At 45.4% G+C, this 23,928-nt stretch overlaps 1 protein-coding gene across 1 annotated transcript in view; it reads left to right on the top strand.

Annotated features, from left to right (window-relative positions):
* erich3 (glutamate-rich 3) overlaps positions 1-21,962 on the top strand; it is a 44,004-nt gene extending 22,042 nt beyond the window's left edge. The window contains exons 13-14 of the mRNA XM_034179633.1: positions 18,126-18,260; positions 18,343-21,962. Of these exons, the coding sequence (XP_034035524.1) occupies positions 18,126-18,260; positions 18,343-21,374 (3,167 nt within the window). The 3' untranslated portion in view covers positions 21,375-21,962. The remainder of the gene's footprint in view (positions 1-18,125; positions 18,261-18,342) is intronic.
* Positions 21,963-23,928: the final 1,966 nt, after the last annotated feature.

Raw genomic sequence — 23,928 nt, 5'->3', positions numbered from 1 at the left:
AATTCACGATAATGTCCCTTAAATCCAAGAAATGACCACGTCAGGTTTGAGATCATAAATCCTTGAAACCATTACTTCATCCCTTGGATTTGGAATGATGGTCTGACATGTTTGACCTGGTCTTGCATGCGAATTTTCTTCACTGCAAATTTCCTGTCATGACTAATCAGGAAGTGGTGTGCAGTCATTGGCAGCTATAGTCCCATTCTTGGTTACCCTCTCTCTAAGATGTACAAGCAGATGACTCAGAAGTGAAGTAATAAACTGATCTCGTGCAAATAAATTGACAAATCCTTCAAATATTTGCTCTGTTTTGAAGAATTCATTCTTCAAACTTGAGTAAATATTTCTTTATCCACACAATATACTGTTAAGGACTCCGGTACCTCTGCTGTTGATTATCTGAATCGACTCCTTCTTCCAAATATCGTATCTCTCAATATGGCCTCCCTGACATCTTCTAATCTACAACCCCAATTTCAATGAAGTTGGGACGTTGTGTAAAATGTAAATAAAAACAGAATACAATGATTTGCAAATCCTCTTCAACCTATATTCAATTGAATACACCACAAAGACAAGATATTTAATGTTCAAACTGAGAAAATTTATTGTTTTTGTGTAAATATTTGCTCATTTTGAAATGGATGCCTGCAACGTTTCCACCATGTTTAAAAAACCTGGGACAGTGGTATGTTTACCACTGTGTGACATCACCTTTCCTTCTAACAACACTCAATAAGCGTTTGGGAACTGAGGACACTTATTGTTGAAGGTTTGTAGGTGGAATTCTTTCCCATTCTTGCTTGATGTATGACAACAGTTGTTCAACAGTCCGGGGTCTCCATTGTATTTTGTGCTTCATAATGTGCCACACATTTTCAATGAGCAACAGGTCTGGACTGCAGGCAGGCCAGTCTAGTACCCTCACTCGTTTACTACAAAGCCACATGGGTTTCACTCTTTTACTACAAAGCCACACTTTTGTAACATGTGCAGAATGTGGCTTGGCATTGTCTTTCTGAAATAAGCAGGGACGTCCCTGAAAAAGACGTTGCTTGGATGGCAGCATGTGTTGCTCCAAAACCTGGATGTACCTTTCAGCATTGATGGTGCCATCACAGATGTGTAAGTTGCCCATGTCATGGGCACTAACACACCCTCATACCATAACAGATGCTGGCTTTTGAACTTTGCGCTGGTAACAATCTGGATGGTCTTTTTCTTCTTTTGTCCAGAGGACATGACGTTCATGATTTCAAAAAACAATTTGAAATGTGGACTCGTCAGACCACAGCACACTTTTCCACTTTGCGTCTGTCCATTTCAAATGAGCTCGGGCCCAGAGAAGGCGGCGCCGTTTCTGGATGTTGTTGATATATGGCTTTCACTTTGCATGGTAGAGTTTTAACTTGCACTTGTAGATGTAGCGAAGAACTGTGTTAACTGACAATGGTTTTCTTAAGTGTTCCTGCGCCTACGGGGTAAGATCCTTTACACAATGATGTCGGTTTTTAATCTAGTGCCGCCTGAAGGACTGAAGGTCACGGGCATTCAGTGTTGGTTTTCGGCCTTGTTCCTTACATGTAGAAACTTCTCCAGATTCTCTGAATCTTCTGATTATATTATGGACTGTAGATGATGGAATCCCTAAATTCCTTCCAACTGAACATTGAGAAACATTGTTCTTAAACTGTTGGACTATTTTTTCATGCAGTTCTTCACAAAGTGGTGATCCTCGCCCCATCTTTGCTTGTGAACGGCTGAGACTTTTTGGGATGCTCCTTTTATACCCAATCATGAGTGTCCTCAGTTCCCAAATGCTTATTGAGTGTTGTTAGAAGGAAAGGTGATGTAACACAGTGGTAAACATACCACTCTCCCAGCTTTTTTGAAATGTGTTACAGGCATCCATTTCAAAATGAGCAAATATTTGCACAAAAACAATAAATTTTCTCAGTTTGAACATTAAATTTCTTGTCTTTGTGGTGTATTCAATTGAATATAGGTTGAAGAGACATCCCAACTTCATTGAAATTGGGGTTGTACAACAGAATCCTCGGAGAGTCTTTTGCACAATTCTAATAACTTACCGCTTACTTAACAGTGACGGAAAACTCTTCAAATGTTTGCAAAAAACAAACAAACAAAAAAAAAAACAGCCTGCTTATCTGTACATTCCACAACGTTTGGTAGCTTTGTTCCCTTTGAGACATAATCATTTGGTGTTTTAGGGTCTCAGTGTACTTCTAACTAAAGACATCTCATTTCTAATTCATGACAACATTGAGCCTTTCTGTCCTCTGTAGCCAATTGAGCTTCACTTTGTTTCCTCTCTGCTGCAAGTAATGCTTCCTCTTTAGTTGCTTCTTCCTTCCTGATTTCTTTCTCTTTGTCTTTCCTCTCATTCCCTTTCCTGATTGGATTTCTGACCTTTAGTAGGAACATTCTACAACAATGGTATTTCCTCACTCATCTCGATGAGTCGCTCCATATTGTAAGGTGACTAAACCTCCTTGTTTTCCCAGGACATGTCCTGTTTTCACATCCTGTCCTGGCCGTCCTGGGTTTGTTTGTTTGTTTGTTTGTTTTTTTTAAGTGATGAAAATGTCCTGGTTTTGATTGTTTTGCATCTCTGATTAAAGTTCGAGTATCATTTGAGTATCTTATTGCTGGGCCGAGTGTCCTGGTTTTCGGTAATTCAATTTCATTTCAGTTTATTAATTTATATAGCGCCATCTCACGACAGAGTCACCCCAAGGCGCTTCACATAACACACAATTCATAACAACAGAGTAAATTAAAATCAAAAAGGGAAAAATAAAAAGGTAAAACACAGTAGATTAAAAAGACATTACAAGGCAAACATAAAAACAGAATAAATTAAGACAGTTGAAAAACCTGGGTCTTCAGTCTTGATTTAAAAGTCTCCACCGTGTCTGACGGCCTTATAGCTGCAGGTGGATCGTTCCAGAGAGTAGGGCCACGGTAGGAGAAGGCGCTATACCCCACAGACTTCTTTTTCACCTTTTGAACACACAGAAGCCCTGCGAACACAAGGGCCGCACCGTATGCCAGTAATCAAAATATGGTCACCCTATCATATTGTCAAGCATCTTGTAGACCAATCCCAGAGGAGCCCCTAGATCTCATACATTTCTTGAAGCATGTTCTTTATCAGTTCATGGATAACAAAATCGCAGATGAATGAGACAGTGTTCACTGTAAATATAATAACTTTTATGGGCAGTCTTCTTCTACACTGCCCCCACCACACACACACACACACACACACACACACACACACACACACACACACACACACACACACACACACACACACAGTCTTCTCAGCAGATAAATGTTGTGTTGCTCAGCTACTGTACTCACAATCTATGATTTACAGTGATAACAATATTTGCTTTTACTTTTAATACAATAGCGGAAACAATGGCTGTTTTTTTTTAAACTGAATAATAGCCTTTGTTACATATTGGTTTCTTACACTGTCTTATATTTGCAATTTGTAGATTTTGCAAAAATGAGCAAAAGTAAGCAAACGTGAACAATACAATAAGAGGACAAGGTGAATGTCAGTGATGCCAAAATATGTTTTTTAATATTGTACATAATTTAATCTTCAGTACCCAAATAGCACAAATTTTGAGGCTGTGAAGCAGAATATTTAAGTATGTAGTGTCCTGAAAGAAATCTGATTTTGCATCAACTGCAAAATTGCTGTCTGTATATTATAAACTTAGATAAGTAATAATAAGATGGTAAATTGACTGCATTTATATAGGGCTTTTCCATCTGAATCAGACACTCAAAGCGCTTTACAGTAATGCCTCACATTCACCCCGATGTCAAGGTGCTGCTATACAAGATGTTCACTACACGCCGGGAGCAACTAGGGGATTAAGGACCTTGCCCAAGGGCCCTTATTGATTTTCCGGTCAGGCTGGGATTTGAACCAAGGATCCTCTGTTCTCAAACCAAACACTTAACCACTAGACCATCACCTCCCCAGAAAAATAAATGTATTTATATTCTAACCCTATCCTCTGATCCTAGATCCCATTTGACATTCATCATGGACAGGTATATATTTTTAATACTTTTTTTATTTTGAACTTTTCAAGTTTGCATCTTAAAACTGCATAGTGCAAATTTAAAAACAATAAGTGGTGTACTTGTGTTTTTCATTCATTTGCATGTTAATCATTTGGCTGAATGTTTTGTTGTAAATATTTAATAAATCAGGATTGCAGTTTTGGCTCACTTTTATCAGCGCATTTATATTTTCTAATATATTCATTTTCATCATCATAGTTCACTGAGAGCAGCTGATTTTAAATGAATGAGATGGAAAAAAAAAGATGGCGGCAGGAGCAGCAGTGCGTGCTGGAGTTGTTGGTGGCCCTCGAGCAAAATCTGAGATTTTTGTGTATAAAACTGCAGATGGGAGAGTGATCATAGAGGATGAACTTCTAAATTTTATTGTAATCAAAATGAGAACTGTTGTGAAAGTGTTGGAACACGGACCCACAACAGGGGGCGCAATGAACGGACAATGGAGAAAGTAAATAACAAGATTTACTACTGAACAAGCAAGAGTAATACAACAAACACAATTTAGGGTCGAATCCGCTGGTGTCGTGTGGGCAGGCTCGAAGGTAGGAGACGTCCGTCTCAGTCGAACCGGAACCACCCAGATCTCCTCTGCCACCGAACCCTGGAAATACTGGAACCGCCAAGTCCCGACTTCCCAGGTGGCCACTGCCTCCGCTCGTCGGATCCGGTACTGCTGGCAGGAGAGAGCAACAACACACAGGAGTGGATGAACGCACCCAGTTACAGAGAGGGGAGAAGCCGCCTCCACCTCTTGACAAAGTTCAGCAGGAAGGTGAGTACTTATCCAAGGAATAAGGTTCTTAGTAGTCACCAGTCCTGAAAAACGGTTTTGACAGTCTTAGTTAATAATGCAAAGTATACCTGCAGAGAATACTACCTTGGTCTTAGGTGATATCTCGGCACTGAGGTGGAGACGCCGTCCTCCTGATATACCTCGGTGCTGAGTGGAAACAGCTGTGTTTGGTGATGGGTGACAGCTGTCACCCAGATTACTCCCATGATGCGGCAGCGCCCTCTGGTGCCTGGAGCCCGCACTCCAGGCAGGGCGCCCTCTGGTGGTGGTGGGCCAGCAGTACCTCCTCTTCAGCGGCCCACACAACAGGACCCCCCCCTCAACGGGCGCCTCCTGGCGCACAACCGGGCTTATCCGGATGGCGACGGTAGAAGTCGGCCAGGAGGGCCGGGTCCCAGGATGAAGCCCTTCTTCAACCCAGGAGCGCTCCTCGGGGCCGTACCCCTCCCAGTCCACCAGATACTGAAAACCCCCGGCCCATCCGACGGACCGTCAAGGAGCCGGCGGGACAGTCAAGCCGGTGCTCCGCGATGATCCGGGCAGGAGGCGGTGCCGGACCCGGGGTGCAGAGGGGTGAGGTGCGAAGAGGCTGATCGGAAACATGGAAAACTGGATGGATCCGCAGTGAGGCCGGAAGCTGGAGCCTCATGCGGCGGGGTTGATGACTTGAGGATTTTTATGGTCCGATGTATCGTTCTTGCAGTTTAGGAGAGGTAACCTGTAGGGGAATGTCCTTGGTGGATAACCAGACCTCCTGCCCAGGACGATACTGGGAGCCGGGGCCCGTCGCCGGTCTGCATGTTTCTTCGCCCTCGTCTGGGCCCTGCAACAAGCAGAGCGGGCGGCCCGCCACACCCGACGGCACTTCCGAGGTGGGCCTGGACCGGGGCACACCGACCTCTCCCTCAACCACCGGAAACAAGGGGGCTGATACCCCAAGCACGCCTCAAACGGGGAGAGGCCGGTGGCTGATGACCATTGGCTGTTGTGGGCAGTACTCGATCCAGGCCAGATGGGTACTCCAGGCCGTCGGCCGTGCGCGGCTGTCACACAGCGGAAGTGTCTGCTCCAGTTCGTGATTCGACCGCTCTGCCTGCCGTTGGTCTGGGGGTGGTACCCAGACGAGAGGCTGACCGTGGCCCCCAGTCCCGGCAGAAACTCCTCCAGACATGTGAGGTGAAACTGGGGACCCGCGATCGGAGACGATGTCTGATGGTATGCCATGCAGACGGACGACGTGGTTGGACAGGAGGTCCGCTGTCTCCTGGGCCGTAGGGAGCTTCGGGGGGGCCACGAAGTGGGCCGCCTTGCAGAAACGGTCCCTATCGTGAAGATGACAGTGTTTCCCGGGACGGCGGGGAGACCCGTGACGAAGTCCAGGCCGATGTGGGACCAGGGGCGATGAGGCCGGGCAATGGCTGTAGTTGCCCTGAGGTTTTTTCTATGATCTGCCTTGCCCCTGGCACAGGTGGTACAGGCCTGGATGTAGTCCGGACCGTCGGTCTCCAGGGATGCCCACCAGAAGCGTTGCCGGACGACTGCCACGGTCCTTCGCACCCTGGGTGACAGGAGAGCTTAGAACCGTGACAGAAGTCCAGGACTGCAGCCCTAGCTTCTGGTTGGGACGTATAGTCTGTTTTTTGGTCCGTTTCCGGGGTCCGGGACACGGGTCAGGGCCTCCCGGACGGTCTTCTCCACGTCCCAGGTGAGGGCGGCCACGATAGCGGACTCCGGGATGATGGGATCCGGGGGATCCGACGGTTCCGTTTTGACCTCATCTTCGTGCACCCGGGACAATGCATCCGATCTCTGATTCTTGGTCCCGGGGCGGTAGGTAATCCGGAAGTCAAAACGGCCAAAGAACAGTGACCAGCGGGCTTGCCTGGGGTTCAGACGCTTGGCGGTTCTGATGTACTCCAGGTTCCGATGGTCAGTGAAAACCGTGAATGGCACGGCTGTTCCCTCCAACAGATGTCCCCACTCTTCGAGGGCCTCTTTCACAGCAAGGAGTTCCCGATTGCCGACGTCATAATTCCGCTCAGCGGGGGTCAACCTGCGAGAAAAATAGGCACACGGGTGAAGGACCTTATCGGTCTTCCCGCTCTGGGAGAGCACCGCTCCTATCCCTGAGTCCGAGGCATCCACTTCAACCACCAACTGGCGGCTAGGATCGGGCTGCACCAGAACTGGTGCAGACGAGAAGCGCCGTTTCAACTCCTTGAACGCGGCCTCGCACCGGTCCGACCAGGTGAAGGGAACTTTTGGAGAGGTCAGGGCTGTCAGGGGGCTAACTACCTGACTGTAGCCCTTAATGAACCTCCTGTAGAAATTTGCAAAGCCGAGGAACTGTTGCAGCTTCCTACGGCTTGTAGGTTGGGGCCAATCTCTCACCGCCGCAACCTTGGCCGGGTCCGGGGCGACGGAGTTAGAGGAGATGATAAACCCCAGGAAGGACAAAGAAGTGCGGTGGAACTCACACTTCTCGCCCTTCACAAACAGCCGGTTCTCCAACAACCGCTGCAGAACCTGACGGACATGCCGGACATGAGTCTCAGGATCCGGGGAAAAGATGAGTATATCGTCCAGATATACGAAGACGAACCGGTGCAGGAAGTCCCGCAAGACATCGTTACCAACGCTTGGAAAGTCGCGGGGAGCGTTAGTGAGACCGAACGGCATGACCAGGTACTCAAATGACCTAAGGGGGTGTTAAATGCCGTCTTCCATTCGTCTCCCTTCCGAATCCGAACCAAATGATACGCATTCCTAAGATCCAGCTTGGTGAACATTTTGGCTCCATGCAAGGGAGTGAACACTGAATCCAACAAGGGCAACGGGTATCGGTTGCGAACCGTGATCTCGTTCAACCCCCTGTAATCAATGCATGGACGAAGCCCGCCATCTTTTTTACCCACAAAAAAGAAACCTGCGCCCATCGGTGAGGTGGAATTCCGGATCAATCCGGCAGCTAATGAGTCCCGGATGTAGGTCTCCATTGATTCGCGTTCCGGCCGTGAGAGGTTGTACAGCCTACTGGACGGGAACTCACTGCCTGGAACCAAATCGATGGCACAATCATACGGGCGGTGGGGAGGAAGCGTGAGAGCCAGATCCTTGCTGAACACGTCAGCGAGGTCATGGTACTCCGCTGGCACCGCCTTCAGATTGGGCGGGACTCGGACCTCCTCTTTAGCTTGGGAGCCGGGAGGAACCGAGGAACCGAGACACTCCCGATGGCAGGTTTCGCTCCACTGAACCACTACCCCGGACGGCCAATCAATCCGGGGATTGTGTTTAAGCATCCATGGAAACCCTAAAACCACACGGGAGGTGGCCTTAGTCACGAAGAACTCGATCACCTCCCGGTGGTTACCTGACACCACCAGAGTTACTGGAGGTGTCTTGTGCGTAATTGGTGGGAGTAGGGAGCCATCTAGTGCCCGAACCTGCACAGGCGAGGTAAGAGCCACCAGAGGGAGCCCTATCTCCCTGGCCCATCTACTGTCAAGCAGATTCCCCTCAGAGCCCGTGTCCACCAGTGCTGGGGCCTTCAGGGTTGAATCCTCAAACAGGATCGTGACTGGGAGTCGTGTAGCAATGTGGTGTGTCCCACGTGAATGTTTTGACCCACCCCTGGCCCAGTCTCTAGGGGCGGGCATTTGGCGTTTGACCGCTCGGGACAGTCTCTCACATGGTGCTCTATTGAACCACAAACAAGACACGCTCCGTGGGTCCATCTCCTCTGTGCATCTGGTGCCCTAAATGTTGCCCTACTCGTGTCCCTAGCTTCGTCAGTAGGGGGAGCTGTGACCCCACGGAGCGCAGGGGCTGTGGAGCGTGGGGAAGGCGGTGCTCGATCGGAACCGGAAGGGAGAGGGACGACGCGTGCCTGGCCACGCCCTTCGCCTCGTTCCCGACGGCGTTCTTCTAACCGGTTGTCGAGTCGTATGACTAGATCGATGAGCCCGTCTAAGTCCCGCGGTTCGTCCTTCGCCACCAGATGCTCTTTTAGGCCCCAGTGACAGTCCGTTTTACAAAGGCGGCGCGGAGGGCAGTGCTATTCCAGCCGGAATCTCGCCGCCGCGATGCGGAAGGCGACTGCATAGGCAGCTGCGCTCCGACGCCCCTGTCTCATTGACAGGTAGCGCGGTTGAAGCGGACTCTCCTCTGTTGGGATGGTCGAACACCGTTCTGAGCTCCCGTACAAACCCAACGTACGTATGAAGGAGCCGTGAGTTCTGCTCCCAGAGCGCTGTAGCCCAAGCGCGTGCCTCCCCGCGAAGCAGATTTTATACATAAGCTACTTTGCTAGCATCAGTCGCGTACATTACGGGACGCTGTGCGAAGACGAGCGAACACTGCAATCAGAAAATCCGCGCACGTCTCCACACAGCCTCCGTACGGTTCTGGAGGGCTTATGTATGCTTCTGGGACGGAGGAAGGGACCGTTGAACGACAGTGGAACGTCACTTTCACGCGCCGGGTCCTCGGGAGGGAGAGCCGCAGCGGCGCCCGAAGGCGCGCCTTCCACCTGTGCGGCGAGAGCCTCCACCCTGCGGTTTAGGAGAACGTATTGCTCGGTCATTGAATCGATCCGAGAGGTGAAAGCGGTGAGGATCCGCTGCAACTCGCCGATTACCCCTCCCGAAGCCCTCCGCCGCGTCTTGGTCTTCCATTGGCCGTTCAACAGCCGGTTGATGCCCCATCGGGGTCCATGACGCTGGCCGAGATATCCTGTTGTTGAAAGTGTTGGAACACGGACCCACAACAGGGGGCGCAATGAACGGACAATGGAGAAAGTAAATAACAAGATTTACTACTGAACAAGCAAGAGTAATACAACAAACACAATTTAGGGTCGAATCCGCGGGGTCGTGTGGGCAGGCTCGAAGGTAGGAGACGTTCCGTCTCAGTCGAACCGGAACCACCCAGATCTCCTCTGCCACCGAACCCTGGAAATTACTGGAACCGCCAAGTCCCGACTTCCCAGGTGGCCACTGCCTCCGCTCGTCGGATCCGCGTACTGCTGGCAGGAGGAGAGCAACAACACACAGGAGTGGATGAACGCACCCAGTTACGAGAGGGGAGAAGCCGCCTCCACCTCTTGACAAAGTTCAGCAGGAAGGTGAGTACTTATCCAAGGAATAAGGTTCTTAGTAGTCACCAGTCCTGAAAACGGTTTTTGACAGTCTTAGTTAATAATGCAAAGTATACCTGCAGAGAATACTACCTTGGTCTTAGGCGATATCTCGGCACTGAGGTGGAGACGCCGTCCTCCTGATATACCTCGGTGCTGAGGTGGAAACAGCTGTGTTTGGTGATGGGTGACAGCTGTCACCCAGATTACTCCCATGATGCGGCAGCGCCCTCTGGTGCCTGGAGCCCGCACTCCAGGCAGGGCGCCCTCTGGTGGTGGTGGGCCAGCAGTACCTCCTCTTCAGCGGCCCACACAACAGAGAACCCTGACACAAGATGAAATTATATTGCTAGTTTCAAGCAATTTTTCATCTGAGTGGATTGAAGAGTCCAAACGTCTGCTGTTTGAAATGTGTGTGACTTCAGTCCGCTGCATCAGGCACAAAGGCCCCCAAAAGGACGCAAATAACATCAAAGACTGCCTAAAGGTGCTTAATAAATGTGGAGAGGACATCCCCAGGTTCGTCTCACACTACTTGGATGAGCTACCACCTGTCGGATTCGGCAGCATGGATGCTTCAGCTCTGCTCAGCCGAGTGGAGCAGCTGAGAAGGGAAGTCTCAAGTCTAAGAGCGGCTATGGAGACTCAAGCCAGTGTGAATGAGAACCTTGGTGCGAGCACAGTGGCTATGGATCGCCGGTTGGCGGCTGTCGAGAGCATCTGCCGTTTGCTGGAGTGGTCGGGCGGGGCAGCAGCGTCTGCGGAGGTGGAAACACCGGCTCCTGCACCTGAGCCACCGAGGGAGAGTGAGGACGCACTGCCGGCGTCGCAAGCATGAGCCCTGTGGTGAAGAAAGCGCCCCGAAAGTGCACGAGGCCTTCAATCGCAGTGGCGCTGCATAATGGTGTGAGAGTGGATGCGCACCCTAAGAAGGAAGCAGCGCAGAAACATTGGTATAATTGGTACAGGAGCGAGGACGACATCCCAGTGATTAGAACCAAACTGGTAAGTGTGTTGCCACTCGGTCCTCTCCTGAGCTTGAAGCTGACACCCTATCCTCTTATCTGTCTGGGAAACTGGGGAAGCGTGTTACGTGTCGGAAGATTGACTCCAGTCGCAATCGATTTAGTTCATTTCAGGTCACGGCAGAGTGTAATGAAGTGTCTGAACTTTACGACCCACAATTTTGGCCAGCGGGGACCTATGTCCGCCGTTACTTTGAGCCACGCAAACCCAGAGCGAATACTGAGAGTGTGGCACTTGGATCAGGAAGTGAGGCGGAGTTGCAGCGCCCCGTACCTGTGATTGCACCTGGCGTTTCAGGAGAGCAGCCGCGCCCTGGCATGGGAAAAATCGCCTCCAAATAAATGAACATTAATATTGTGTCATACAATGTGCGCGGATTGAGCGTGGGACATACTGAGGCTGACAAATCACGCCGTCTTGTGGTGGATAAACTGTTGGAAATGTGTGAAGTACTGTGCATTCAGGAGACTTTTTTGGCAAAGCAGGACTTAGAAAGACTTAACTCCCTGCACGCAGATTTCTACGGAGCAGGTGAATCTACCACTGACTGTAGCACCAAGTTAGTGCGGGGCAGAATCTCTGGAGGTGTTGCAGTGTTGTGGCATAAGAGAATGGACCAGCTGATTAAAGTGATAAGACTGGATGTTGACTGGGCCATAGGAATTGAGTTCAGCTGTGGAAATAAAAAGTTCATTATACTGAATATATATACACCCTATGAAAGCCCCCATAATGAGGATGAATACCTTAATAGGTTAGCCTGTATTGTGTCATTTATCCAAGACAATCCATCTACTTGTGTTTACATCTTGGGTGATATGAATGCTGATGTGAGAGACTTTAAATCCTTATTTGGTAATCACTTAAAGCAGTTCTGCTCCAACAATGACTTAATTCTCTCCAGTGAAATGCTTTTGCCTGTGGATAGCTACACTTACATTAGTGAAACGTGGCACACTACATCATGGTTAGACCATTGTATCTGCTCTGAGGATGCACATGACTCTTTAGAAGCCATGAGGATAAATTATGAACTTGCTACATCTGATCATGTCCCTTTTTCCTTGTCTATAAATGTGGGCAATTTACCCACCCTTTTGCCCATGAATAATGAGACGCAGGAAGGAAAATATACTGGGACAAGCTGGATGCGCAGGATTTAAACTTATATCACATCCAGTCTGACTTATGGCTAAGTAATATTGGGTTGCCAAAAAGCACAGTGGTTTGTTCTGACATAAATTGTAAAAATGCACAACATGGCGCAGAACTGTGCTTACTGTATGAGAAAACTATAGACTCTCTTCTTATCTCTAGTAGGTCCTTGTATAAAACTAAAAAGTTCAAAGCCAAGCCAGGGTGGAATGAGTATGCAGAAGAGCTTCATGCTGAAGCTATAAGGGCTTTTAAACTGTGGGTTGAATCAGGCAAACCTAGACATGGTCCTGTGTTTGATTATAAGAAACGGGCAAATGGTCATTTTAAATATGCCTTACGCTTTATTAAGAGGAATGAAAACGCTTTGAAATCTGAGTCACTTGCAAGGAAACTACAGCAGAATAGTCCTACCGAATTCTGGAAAGAAATAAAAACAATGAACAATTTAAAAACATCCTTGCCAACTAATATAGATTGTGCAAATGGACCTGATGAAATCATTCAATTATGGTGGAATCATTATTATGAACTGTTTAACTGTATTAAAAGTAATTCATTTGTGATGAACAATATACGTAGACAAACACGAAGAAATGGTCATTTCTACACAAGAGGTTAGTGATATTCTTATGAATCAGACCGGGAGTGACATGTTTAGCCGCATGTTCTCCTTGAATTGCTGGCTGTCTGAGTGGTGTCCAAAAAATGAGGTGGGCTTCATAGATAATTGGCAAAGCTTCTGGGGAAAACCTGGTCTTGTTAGGAGAGACGGCATCCATCCCACTTTGGATGGAGCAGCTCTCATTTCTAGAAATCTGGCTAATTTTCTTAAATCCTCCAAACCGTGACTATCCAGGGTTGGGACCAGGAAGCAGAGTTGTAGTCTTACACACCTCTCTGCAGCTTCTCTCCCCCTGCCATCCCCTCATTACCCCATCCCCGTAGAGACGGTGCCTGCTCCCAGACTACCAATAACCAGCAAAAAATCTATTTAAGCATAAAAATTCAAAAAGAAAAAATAATATAGCACCTTCTACTGCAACCACAGACTAAAACAGTTAAATGTGGTCTATTAAACATTAGGTCTCTCTCTTCTAAGTCCCTGTTGGTAAATGATATAATAATTGATCAACATATTGATTTATTCTGCCTAACAGAAAACCTGGTTACAGCAGGATGAATATGTTAGTTTAAATGAGGTCAACACACCCCGAGTCACACTAACTGTCAGAATGCTCGTAGCACGGGCCGAGGGGGAGGATTAGCAGCAATCTTCCATTCCAGCTTATTAATTAATCAAAACCCAGACAGAGCTTTAATTCATTTGAAAGCTTGTCTCTTAGTCTTGTCCATCCAAATTGGAAGTCCCAAAAACCAGTTTTATTTGTTATTATCTATCGTCCACCTGGTCGTTACTGTGAGTTTCTCTGTGAATTTTCAGACCTTTTGTCTGACCTTAGTGCTTAGCTCAGATAAGATAATTATAGTGGGCGATTTTAACATCCACACAGATGCTGAGAATGACAGCCTCAACACTGCATTTAATCTATTATTAGACTCTATTGGCTTTGCTCAAAAAGTAAATGAGTCCACCCACCACTTTAATCATATCTTAGATCTTGTTCTGACTTATGGTATGGAAATAGAAGACTTAACAGTATTCCCTGAAAACTCCCTTCTGTCTGATCATTTTTAATAACATTTACATTTACTCTGATGGACTACCCAGCAGTAGGGAATAAGTTTCATTACACTAGAAGTCTTTCAGAAAGCGCTGTAACTAGGTTTAAGGATATGATTCCTTCTTTATGTTCTCTAATGCCATATAACAACACAGTGCAGAGTAGCTACCTAACTCTGTAAGGGAGATAGAGTATCTCGTCAATAGTTTTACATCCTCATTGAAGACAACTTTGGATGCTGTAGCTCCTCTGAAAAAGAGAGCTTTAAATCAGAAGTGTCTGACTCCATGGTATAACTCTCAAACTCGTAGCTTAAAGCAGATAACCCGTAAGTTGGAGAGGAAATGGCGTCTCACTAATTTAGAAGATCTTCACTTAGCCTGGAAAAAGAGTCTGTTGCTCTATAAAAAAGCCTCCGTAAAGCTAGGACATCTTTCTACTCATCACTAATTGAAGAAATAAGAACAACCCCAAGTTTCTTTTCAGCACTGTAGCCAGGCTGACAAAGAGTCAGAGCTCTATTGAGCTGAGTATTCCATTATCTTTAACTAGTAATGAGTTCATGACTTTCTTTGCTAACAAAATTTTAACTATTAGAGAAAAAATTACTCATAACCATCCCAAAGACGTATCGTTATCTTTGGCTGCTTTCAGTGATGCCGGTATTTGGTTAGACTCTTTCTCTCCGATTGTTCTGTCTGAGTTATTTTCATTAGTTACTTCATCCAAACCATCAACATGTTTATTAGGACCCCATTCCTACCAGGCTGCTCAAGGAAGCCCTACCATTATTTAATGCTTCGATCTTAAATATGATCAATCTATCTTGTTAGTTGGCTATGTACCACAGGCTTTTAAGGTGGCAGTAATTAAACCATTACTTAAAAGCCATCACTTGACCCAGCTATCTTAGCTAATTATAGGCCAATCTCCAACCTTCCTTTCTCTCAAAAATTCTTGAAAGGGTAGTTGTAAAACAGCTAACTGATCATCTGCAGAGGAATGGTCTATTTGAAGAGTTTCAGTCAGGTTTTAGAATTCATCATAGTACAGAAACAGCATTAGTGAAGGTTACAAATGATCTTCTTATGGCCTCGGACAGTGGACTCATCTCTGTGCTTGTTCTGTTAGACCTCAGTGCTGCTTTTGATACTGTTGACCATAAAATTTTATTACAGAGATTAGAGCATGCCATAGGTATTAAAGGCACTGCGCTGCGGTGGTTTGAATCATATTGTCTAATAGATTACAATTTGTTCATGTAAATGGGGAATCTTCTTCACAGACTAAAGTTAATTATGGAGTTCCACAAGGTTCTGTGCTAGGACCAATTTATTCACTTTATATATGCTTCCCTTAGGCAGTATTATTAGACAGTATTGCTTAAATTTTCATTGTTACGCAGATGATACCCCAGCTTTATCTATCCATGAAGCCAGAGGACACACACCAATTAGCTAAACTGCAGGATTGTCTTACAGACATAAAGACATGGATGACCTCTAATTTCCTGCTTTTAAACTCAGATAAACTGAAGTTATTGTTCTTGGCCCCACAAATCTTAGAAACATGGTGTCTAACCAGATCCTTACTCTGGATGGCATTACCCTGACCTCTAGTAATACTGTGAGAAATCTTGGAGTCATTTTGATCAGGATATGTCATTCAAAGCGCATATTAAACAAATATGTAGGACTGCTTTTTTGCATTTACGCAATATCTCTAAAATCAGAAAGGTCTGTCTCAGAGTGATGCTGAAAAACTAATTCATGCATTTATTTCCTCTAGGCTGGACTATTGTAATTCATTATTATCAGGTTGTCCTAAAAGTTCCCTAAAAAGCCTTCAGTTAATTCAAAATGCTGCAGCTAGAGTGCTGACGGGGACTAGAAGGAGAGAGCATATCTCACCCATATTGGCCTCTCTTCATTGGCTTCCTGTTAATTCTAGAATAGAATTTAAAATTCTTCTTCTTACTTATAAGGTTTTGAATAATCAGGTCCCATCTTATCTTAGGGACCTCGTAGTACCATATCACCCCAATAGAGCGCTTCGCTCTCAGACTGCAGGCTTACTTGTAGTTCCTAGGGTTTGTAAGAGTAGAATGGGAGGCAGAGCCTTCAGCTTTCAGGCTCCTCTCCTGTGGAACCAGCTCCCAATTCAGATCAGGGAGACAGACACCCTCTCTACTTTTAAGATTAGGCTTAAAACTTTCCTTTTTGCTAAAGCTTATAGTTAGGGCTGGATCAGGTGACCCTGAACCATCCCTTAGTTATGCTGCTATAGACGTAGACTGCTGGGGGGTTCCCATGATGCACTGTTTCTTTCTCTTTTTGCTCTGTATGCACCACTCTGCATTTAATCATTAGTGATCGATCTCTGCTCCCCTCCACAGCATGTCTTTTTCCTGGTTCTCTCCCTCAGCCCCAACCAGTCCCAGCAGAAGACTGCCCCTCCCTGAGCCTGGTTCTGCTGGAGGTTTCTTCCTGTTAAAAGGGAGTTTTTCCTTCCCACTGTAGCCAAGTGCTTGCTCACAGGGGGTCGTTTTGACCGTTGGGGTTTTACATCATTATTGTATGGCCTTGCCTTACAATATAAAGCGCCTTGGGGCAACTGTTTGTTGTGATTTGGCGCTATATAAAAAAAAAAATTGATTGAATTGATTGAATTGATGAATCTGAGTAATAATAAGACATGTGGTGCGGATAAAATATCTGCTGAGCATTTAAAATTTGCAAGCAGGAAACGCTTTCCCTTGTTAGCTATTTGTTTCACTGGGTTTTTATTCATGGTATTTTACCTAATTCTATACTGTCTGTGTTTTTAGTGCCTATTGTAAAGGATAAGGTTGGCAAAATAAACAGCAAAGACAACTATCGGCCTATAGCTCTAGCCAGTGTTGTATCAAAAGTCTTGGAGAGGGCTATACTCAATAGAATTGAGAAGTTCACGGTGACATCTGACAATCAATTTAGTTTTAAGCCAAAACTTGGCACTGATATGTGCATTTTTGCTCTCAAGGAGATCTTAGACTCTTATAATTGGCACAATACCACAATTTTTATGTGTTTTATTGGTGCCTCAAAAGCGTTTGACCATGTCAATCATGAAAAATTGTTTCATAAATTGTACAATAGAGGAGTTCCGAAATATTTGAGAATATTAGTGTATTGGTATGCTCACCAGTCTATGTGTGTGAAATGGGGAAACTATGTATCTTCTCCCTTTCATGTGAGGAATGGGGTAAGACAAGGCAGCATTCTCTCGCCTTGCCTTTTTAATGTGTATATGGATGGTCTGTCTAATCTGTTGAATCAATGTAGGACTGACTGTGGGGTTGGCCATACAACCATAAACCATCTAATGTACACTGATGACCTTGTAATTTTCTGTCCGTGTAGCGCCGGGTTGCAGCAGCTGTTAAAGGTTTGCTCTCAGTACGGTATAGACTTTGATATTAAATACAATGCAAAAAAGAGCAACATCATGATTGTCAGAAGTAAAGAGGACTCTAAATTGTGTTTTCCTGCCTTCTCTCTGTCGGGCAGCATCCTCCAAGTGTGTGATGAAGTGAAATACTTGGGACATTACATAACCGCTGACCTGTCTGATGATAGAGACATTCAAAGGCAGCGTTGTATTCAATATGTACAAGCTAATATGCTTGTTCGTAAGTTCTCTATGTGCTCTGTACTTGTTAAAACTGCATGTTTTAAAGCATATTGCACTTCAATATATACTGCCCACCTGTGGCGGCATTATAAACAAAGTAGTATGCACAAATTTCAGGTTGCATATAATGACGGCATGAGAATGCTGCTTAAGGTGCTGCGATGGAGTAGTGCCAGTCAGATGTTTGTAAATGTCAATGTCCCAACCTGTGCTGCTGTGCTCAGAAACCTCATGTACAGATGCATGTGCAGACTCACAGATTGTACAGATTGTGTAAACAGCATCATTCACACCCTGACCAGCCCTGCACAGAGCTCGGTCAGGTTCTTTTCTAGACTGTGGAAACAGTGGCGCCTCAGCTTACATGGCCATGGATGAAAATTGGTCTTTTATTGTCTTTTTTTTTGTTGTTGTTTTGTATGTTCCTCTGTGTTATTATGGACCATGTTTTCATGATGATGATGATGAATCCTTCTCACAATGTGTGAACTGATATTCTGTTGTGTCGTGCCTCTATTTCAAGCTAAATCTGTGCAGGAGAAGCTGGCAGAAGCCATTCTGAAGGAGGCCCAGTTCAGCTCTGAGCCGGAACTGAGCGACACCAGCACGGAGGAGGAGGAGGAGGCTACACGCAGCGACTGCAAAGCAGACAGTAAAGGTACCAGATTATTAGACTGGCTGCACTCAAACATGCCATATTTTCCAAAAAAAAAAAAAAAAAATCTGTATTTTCTGTGTAGATTCAGTTCCAGAGATGTCATCAGTGACAATGACAGAACAACTTCAGACCAACATAGAAGAGAGAAAATGTGAAGAAAGTGTTGCTGATGAAGTTGAGGAGGTACAGGATCAAAAAGCTGAAATGTCTGAATTGAAGAATGCGACTGAACCAGGTGACCATCACAACGATGACCCCAACAGAGACGAGAAGGTCAAAAAGGATCTGCCTGCTGAAAAAGCTTCAGAGGCTGGTGAAGAAGAAGACAGAGATAAGAAGGATAAATCAGAGGATGTAGCACTGCATCCTGTACCCAAAGTAAAAAAGGAGGAAGATGACAAGACCTCTGTAAAAAAGGAAAATACAGCACTGAAAGGCACTGATGCTGAACCAGCAGGAACAGGTGAAGAAACAGAAGAGAAAACCACAATGGAGGCAGACGAGCAGCCCGAGCAGATGGACCAAGATGCAAAAGGCGCTGAGGAGGATGAGTCATCGCCAGCTGAGACGAAGAATGATGAGACAGCAGCGGGAGATAATGTAGAGGTGATGATGACAAGCAGAACAATGGAGATGAAAGTGAAGCCCTCAGAGGAGCAAGAGGCTCTCAGCTGTGAAGAGGCCAAGAAAAACGAGGAGGAGGAAAAGGAGGAGGAGGGAGACAGTGAGACCAGACCCAGAGGACCAGAAAGCGAAGTCATAGCTGAGAATTCAAATGGCTCGTCAGCGCCGGAACCAGCTATGATAGCTGAGGTGCACACGGAAAATATGACGCGTGACAACAGCAAAAGTGATGTTAAAGACACAGAAGCTTCAGAGGTTAACAAAGACGACAGCAGAGAAAAGATGTGGCAGGAAGCACAAGAGCAAAAATCCATAGAATTAAATAGAGAAATTATACAAGATGAACAAACAGAAGCAAACAATAATAAAAGCAAAAAGGATGAAACAGAAGAGGAAAAGAATGATGAAAGTGTGGAGGGAGAAAAGATGATGGAAAGTGGGGAAAGTGCAGAAGACAAAGTAGATTCAAGTACAGATGAGAAGATAGAAGAAGAACCAATAGAGAACATGAAGACATCCGGTGAGGAAGAAATCTACGGAGACGACACATCGATAAAGAAAGATGAAGATGACAGGGAAGAATTAGGAGAAAAGAGTGATAAAACTGTGGAGTTTGAAGACATAAATGATGCGAAGTCCATTGATGATGGAGAGGAAAAGAGAGAGAAAGATGGGATTAAAGAAGGCGATGAAGAATCTACAGATCATAGAAGGATAACTGATGAGACTGTTGAACGAGAAGAACTGTCCAAAAAAACTAAAGAACCTGAAAACCACACAAATACAAGTGTGCCACAAGAAAAGTTGAAAATAGATGATAAAAATCCTGTCGGGTTAAAGGATGATGGTGACGGCGAATCAGCTGATGTAGCTCAGGAGGCTAAAAGTGATGAAGTGCAAAGAAAAGCAATGGAGAATGAAGAACTTAAAGAGACTGAAAGAGATTTGTCCATCAGGGAAAAGCAGGGGATTGATGCCGAAAGCGGAGAGTCTTCTCCTGGGATAGAAAACGGAAACTACAAGGACAAGGCGGAAGTTTCAATTCAAGATGTGAAAACAGTAGAGCGAGAGACAATGGAGGTAAAGACTGTAGAGGTCAGAGACGGTGAAGATGTCAAGGTGGATCAGATATCTGGAAGTGAAGCTAAGAACGAGGATGCAAATGTGGATAACAGAGCTGAATCTTATCATGAAGGTTCTGGTGTGCAGGTAAAAGATGAAGCAAAAACGGATGAAGTGAGCACAAGAAAGAATGAAGGAATGACAAATAATGACAAAAACACAACGCCAATATATGACATTAGATCAGACCGAAATAATCAAACTGGAGATTTGGATTTGATGACAAAAGCACAACAAAAGGAACAATTTTCCAAACCTAGAGGGAATGAGTCGGAATGTGAGAATCAGCCGGACAGTGAAGAAGCTGCTACTGGATTTCATCTTTTTGCACTGGATGGAGAAAAAGGAACAGACATGGAGGATGCAAGCAAGGCCTCAGAGGAGGGAGCGAATGTGCTGCTGAAGACTCAAACGCGACCGTCAAACGCCGAGGAGGCCATCACGTCAGCTGATAAAGAGTCTCCAGATGGCTTAGAAATGGAAGACAATAGAGACCTCGTCACAAACTGGGTGACGGTGCATCAATCATCCAGGTTTTTCCAGACGTTTGTTGAACCCTTAGAAGATCTGGGCAGGTCTTCTTCAGATGCTCAAGTGTACAAGTCGGACAAAGAAGTAACAAACGAGACAGGGTCAGTGCATCAGGTGCAGGTCAGTGACGAAAGTGAAGACAAAAAGGATGGACATGAAATCAAAGCAGCTCATTTGGACCCGGAGATCAGTTGGTCTGAAGATGAAAAGCTGCATGAAAAGGGTCCTATGAAGTCTTTGCACAAAGACAGCGTTGAGATTGGTGAGTTAATACCGAAGGCACAAACTCACCAGTACAGTGAGGAATCTGTAGCCAGTTTAACGAGAGAAGACCCGAGGTCAGAGAAGCGCAAAGGAAGTGTGGACTCGCAAGATGGCACGGCAGCGGTGATCGCAGAGCGAAGGGACGAAGTGGAAAATTCCGCAGCTGGTGAGAAGCAAACTGAGGTTAAAGCAATCAGGAATAGTGAAGAAAAATGTGCAAGCGCAGAAGAAAAGAGTCTAGAGTCCAGATTGGTTTCTGAGGTCAGGTCAGCAAGCGAACCAGAACGCACCAGTGACACATGGGAAAAAATAGACAACGAAAGCAGAGAAGTCACGGATATAATTGATTTCACAGCATCGGAATATGGAAGTCAAGAGGAATGCCGCAGTGGACAGATCCAAACCAAAGCGTCGGATGAAACTGTTGGAGAAAAAAAAGATGAGAAAGTGGTGAACGATGTCAAACACACACTCAGTAAAGACCACGTGAGCACGTACTCAGTGGAGGAAACGCTGTTGGGTCGCAGCTCACATTCTTTACTGAATACTGCTAAGATAGAGAGTGGACACTAACGATCACTTTCTTTTAAAAATAATTATTTAAATTCCTATCCAAACAAATGTGCAAAATTAGTTCATTCATTTGCTCTACCCACTTACTCCAGTTAAGGGTCACGGGGACTAGAACCTATCCCAGCAGTCACTGGGCGAAAGATGTGTAGACCCTAAACAGGCCGCCTGTCTATCACAGGGCCACATATAAACAAAAACAGCCACACTCTCACTCACCCATATGGCCAATTTAAAATTTCCAGTGTACCTAACCTACATGTCTTTTGGAAGTATAAAATTAGTGCTGAATGCAAAATCCCTATGTTCTCATTTGCATTGCAGCACACTATAAAAACACTGATATTATATTTTTGGCCAGTTTATGTATTTTAGAGATGACAGACTCGAGCTTTCCGCCACTGCATAAAGAATGTATGCCACATTAATTGTTTACGTGAGATCATTGCTTCCTGTTGTTGGTATCAATGAGACAGAGTTTGTGCACTGCATCGTGTGTAGCCGCTGTCACTTATTACCTGTAAACCAATACTTTTGCACTCCCGCTGCACAAATGCATTAAATAATTTATAGCTGATGATCTCCTAGAGCGGACTTCGAGGGATCAGTTTTATATTTCCAAAGCAAAACGCCGGAACGCCATTGATCGGGGATCCATAAAGGCCCGGTGTCAGTGTGACGGCGATCTAACATTCATAGCCGGTGCTTTGACATAATTGTGTTTAGATGAGATTGTTGTACTGTCTGAGCTTCAGGTGGACATATCCGTGCACATGTAGGCATGACAGCAACCACAGGCTGGTTGAAAATTAGAAGGCCCCGTGCCATTTTTAGCTAACTCGCATCCAGTTTAACCAGAAATGCAGATGTCTTAGGCCTCAAGATGTAGAAACCACAGTATAATACCAGGCTTCTCTCAAACTTCATCAACATATTTCTGCACAATTAAAGCATCCAGACCAATATGACAGATGGATGGCAGCAGTTGTACCCGTCAGCAAAAACAAGTAATGCTGACACGCTAGTGGTCCCTCTTTAACTGTGACTGCAAAAAGGACTTGGACTGAGGGTGCAAATGTAAGACCGAGCGCAGTTTGTTATTTAAGCGGTTAGAAATGCCAGTGCAAAGTCAGGCACTGTGCGAAAAGAGTTGGGGTTACCATGTTCATTATTCATGGGTGTTTTGTAGTCACCTGGCACCTGTCCTGTGGTTTCAACTAAGCAAATGGAGACAAGATTTCCAACTTGTCAACAGATTTGTACCAACCTGTCAGAGTGCACATCGATCATCAAAGCATCCTAATATGAAGACTCCGGTAAGGGGAAAATTTATTCTTTCTTTTTTCTTTGCTGTTTACTCTTATTTAGCAGTTGTTTACAGGTCATCTTTGTTATGTATTTTACACGTATACAGTGCATCCAGAAAATATTCACAGCACTGCACTTTTTCTACATTTTATTATATTACAGCCTTATTCCAAAGTGGATGAAGTAATTTGTTTTCCTCAAAATTCTACACACAATACCCCATAATGACAATGTGAAAAGTTTTTTTTAGATTTTTGCAAATATATTAATAATAATTTTAAAAAACTAAGAAATCACATGTATTTAAGTATTCACATCCTTTGCAATGACGCTCAAAATTGAGCTCAAGTGCATCCTGTTTCCACTGATCATACTTAAGATGTTTCCATAGTTTAATTGGAGTCCACCTGGGGTAAATTCAGTTGACTGGACATGATTTGGAAAGGCACACACATGTCTACATATAAGGTCCTACAGTTGACAGTGCATGTCAGAGCACCAACCAGACACAAACTCAAAGTAATTGTCCGTAGACCTCAGAGACAGGATTGTCACAAGGCACAAAGCTGGGGAAGGGTACAGAAACATTTCGGCTGCTTTGAAGGTCCAAACGAGCACAGTGGCTTCCATCATCTGTAATTGGAAGAAGTTCAGAACCTCCAAGACTCTTCCTAGAGCTGGCCACCTGTCTAAACTGAGCGACTGGGGGAGAAGGAGCGTAGTCAGGGAGGTGACCAAGAACCTGATGGTCACTCTGTCAGAGCTCCAGCATTCCTCTGTGGAGAGAGGACAACCTTCCAGAAGGACAACCATTTCTGCAACAATCCACCAATCAGTTCTGTATGGTATATTGGCCAGATGGAAGCCACTCCTTAGTAAAAGGCACATGGCAGCTCACCTGGAGTTTGCCAAAAGGCACCTGAAGGACTCTCTGACCATGAGAAACAACATTCTCTTATCTGATGAGACAAAGATTGAATTCTTTGGTGTGAATAACAGGCATCATGTTTGGAGGAAACCACGCACCATCCCTACAATGAAGCATGGTGATAACAGTATCATGCTTGTGAGGATGTTTTTCAGCGGCAGGAACTGTGAGACTAGTCAGGATTGAGGGAAAGATGAAAACAGCAATGTACAGAGACATCCTGGATGAAAACCTGCTCCAGAGGCTCTTGACCTCAGAATGGGGTGACGATTCCTCTTCCAGCAGGACAATGACCCTAAACACACATCCAAGATATCAAAG

Source organism: Thalassophryne amazonica, chromosome 10, assembly GCF_902500255.1.
Source record: "Thalassophryne amazonica chromosome 10, fThaAma1.1, whole genome shotgun sequence".
NCBI classification, from domain to species: Eukaryota; Metazoa; Chordata; class Actinopteri; order Batrachoidiformes; family Batrachoididae; genus Thalassophryne; species Thalassophryne amazonica.
Note: the sequence above shows the minus strand (reverse complement) of the source record. Positions and strands in the feature narration are given on the sequence as shown.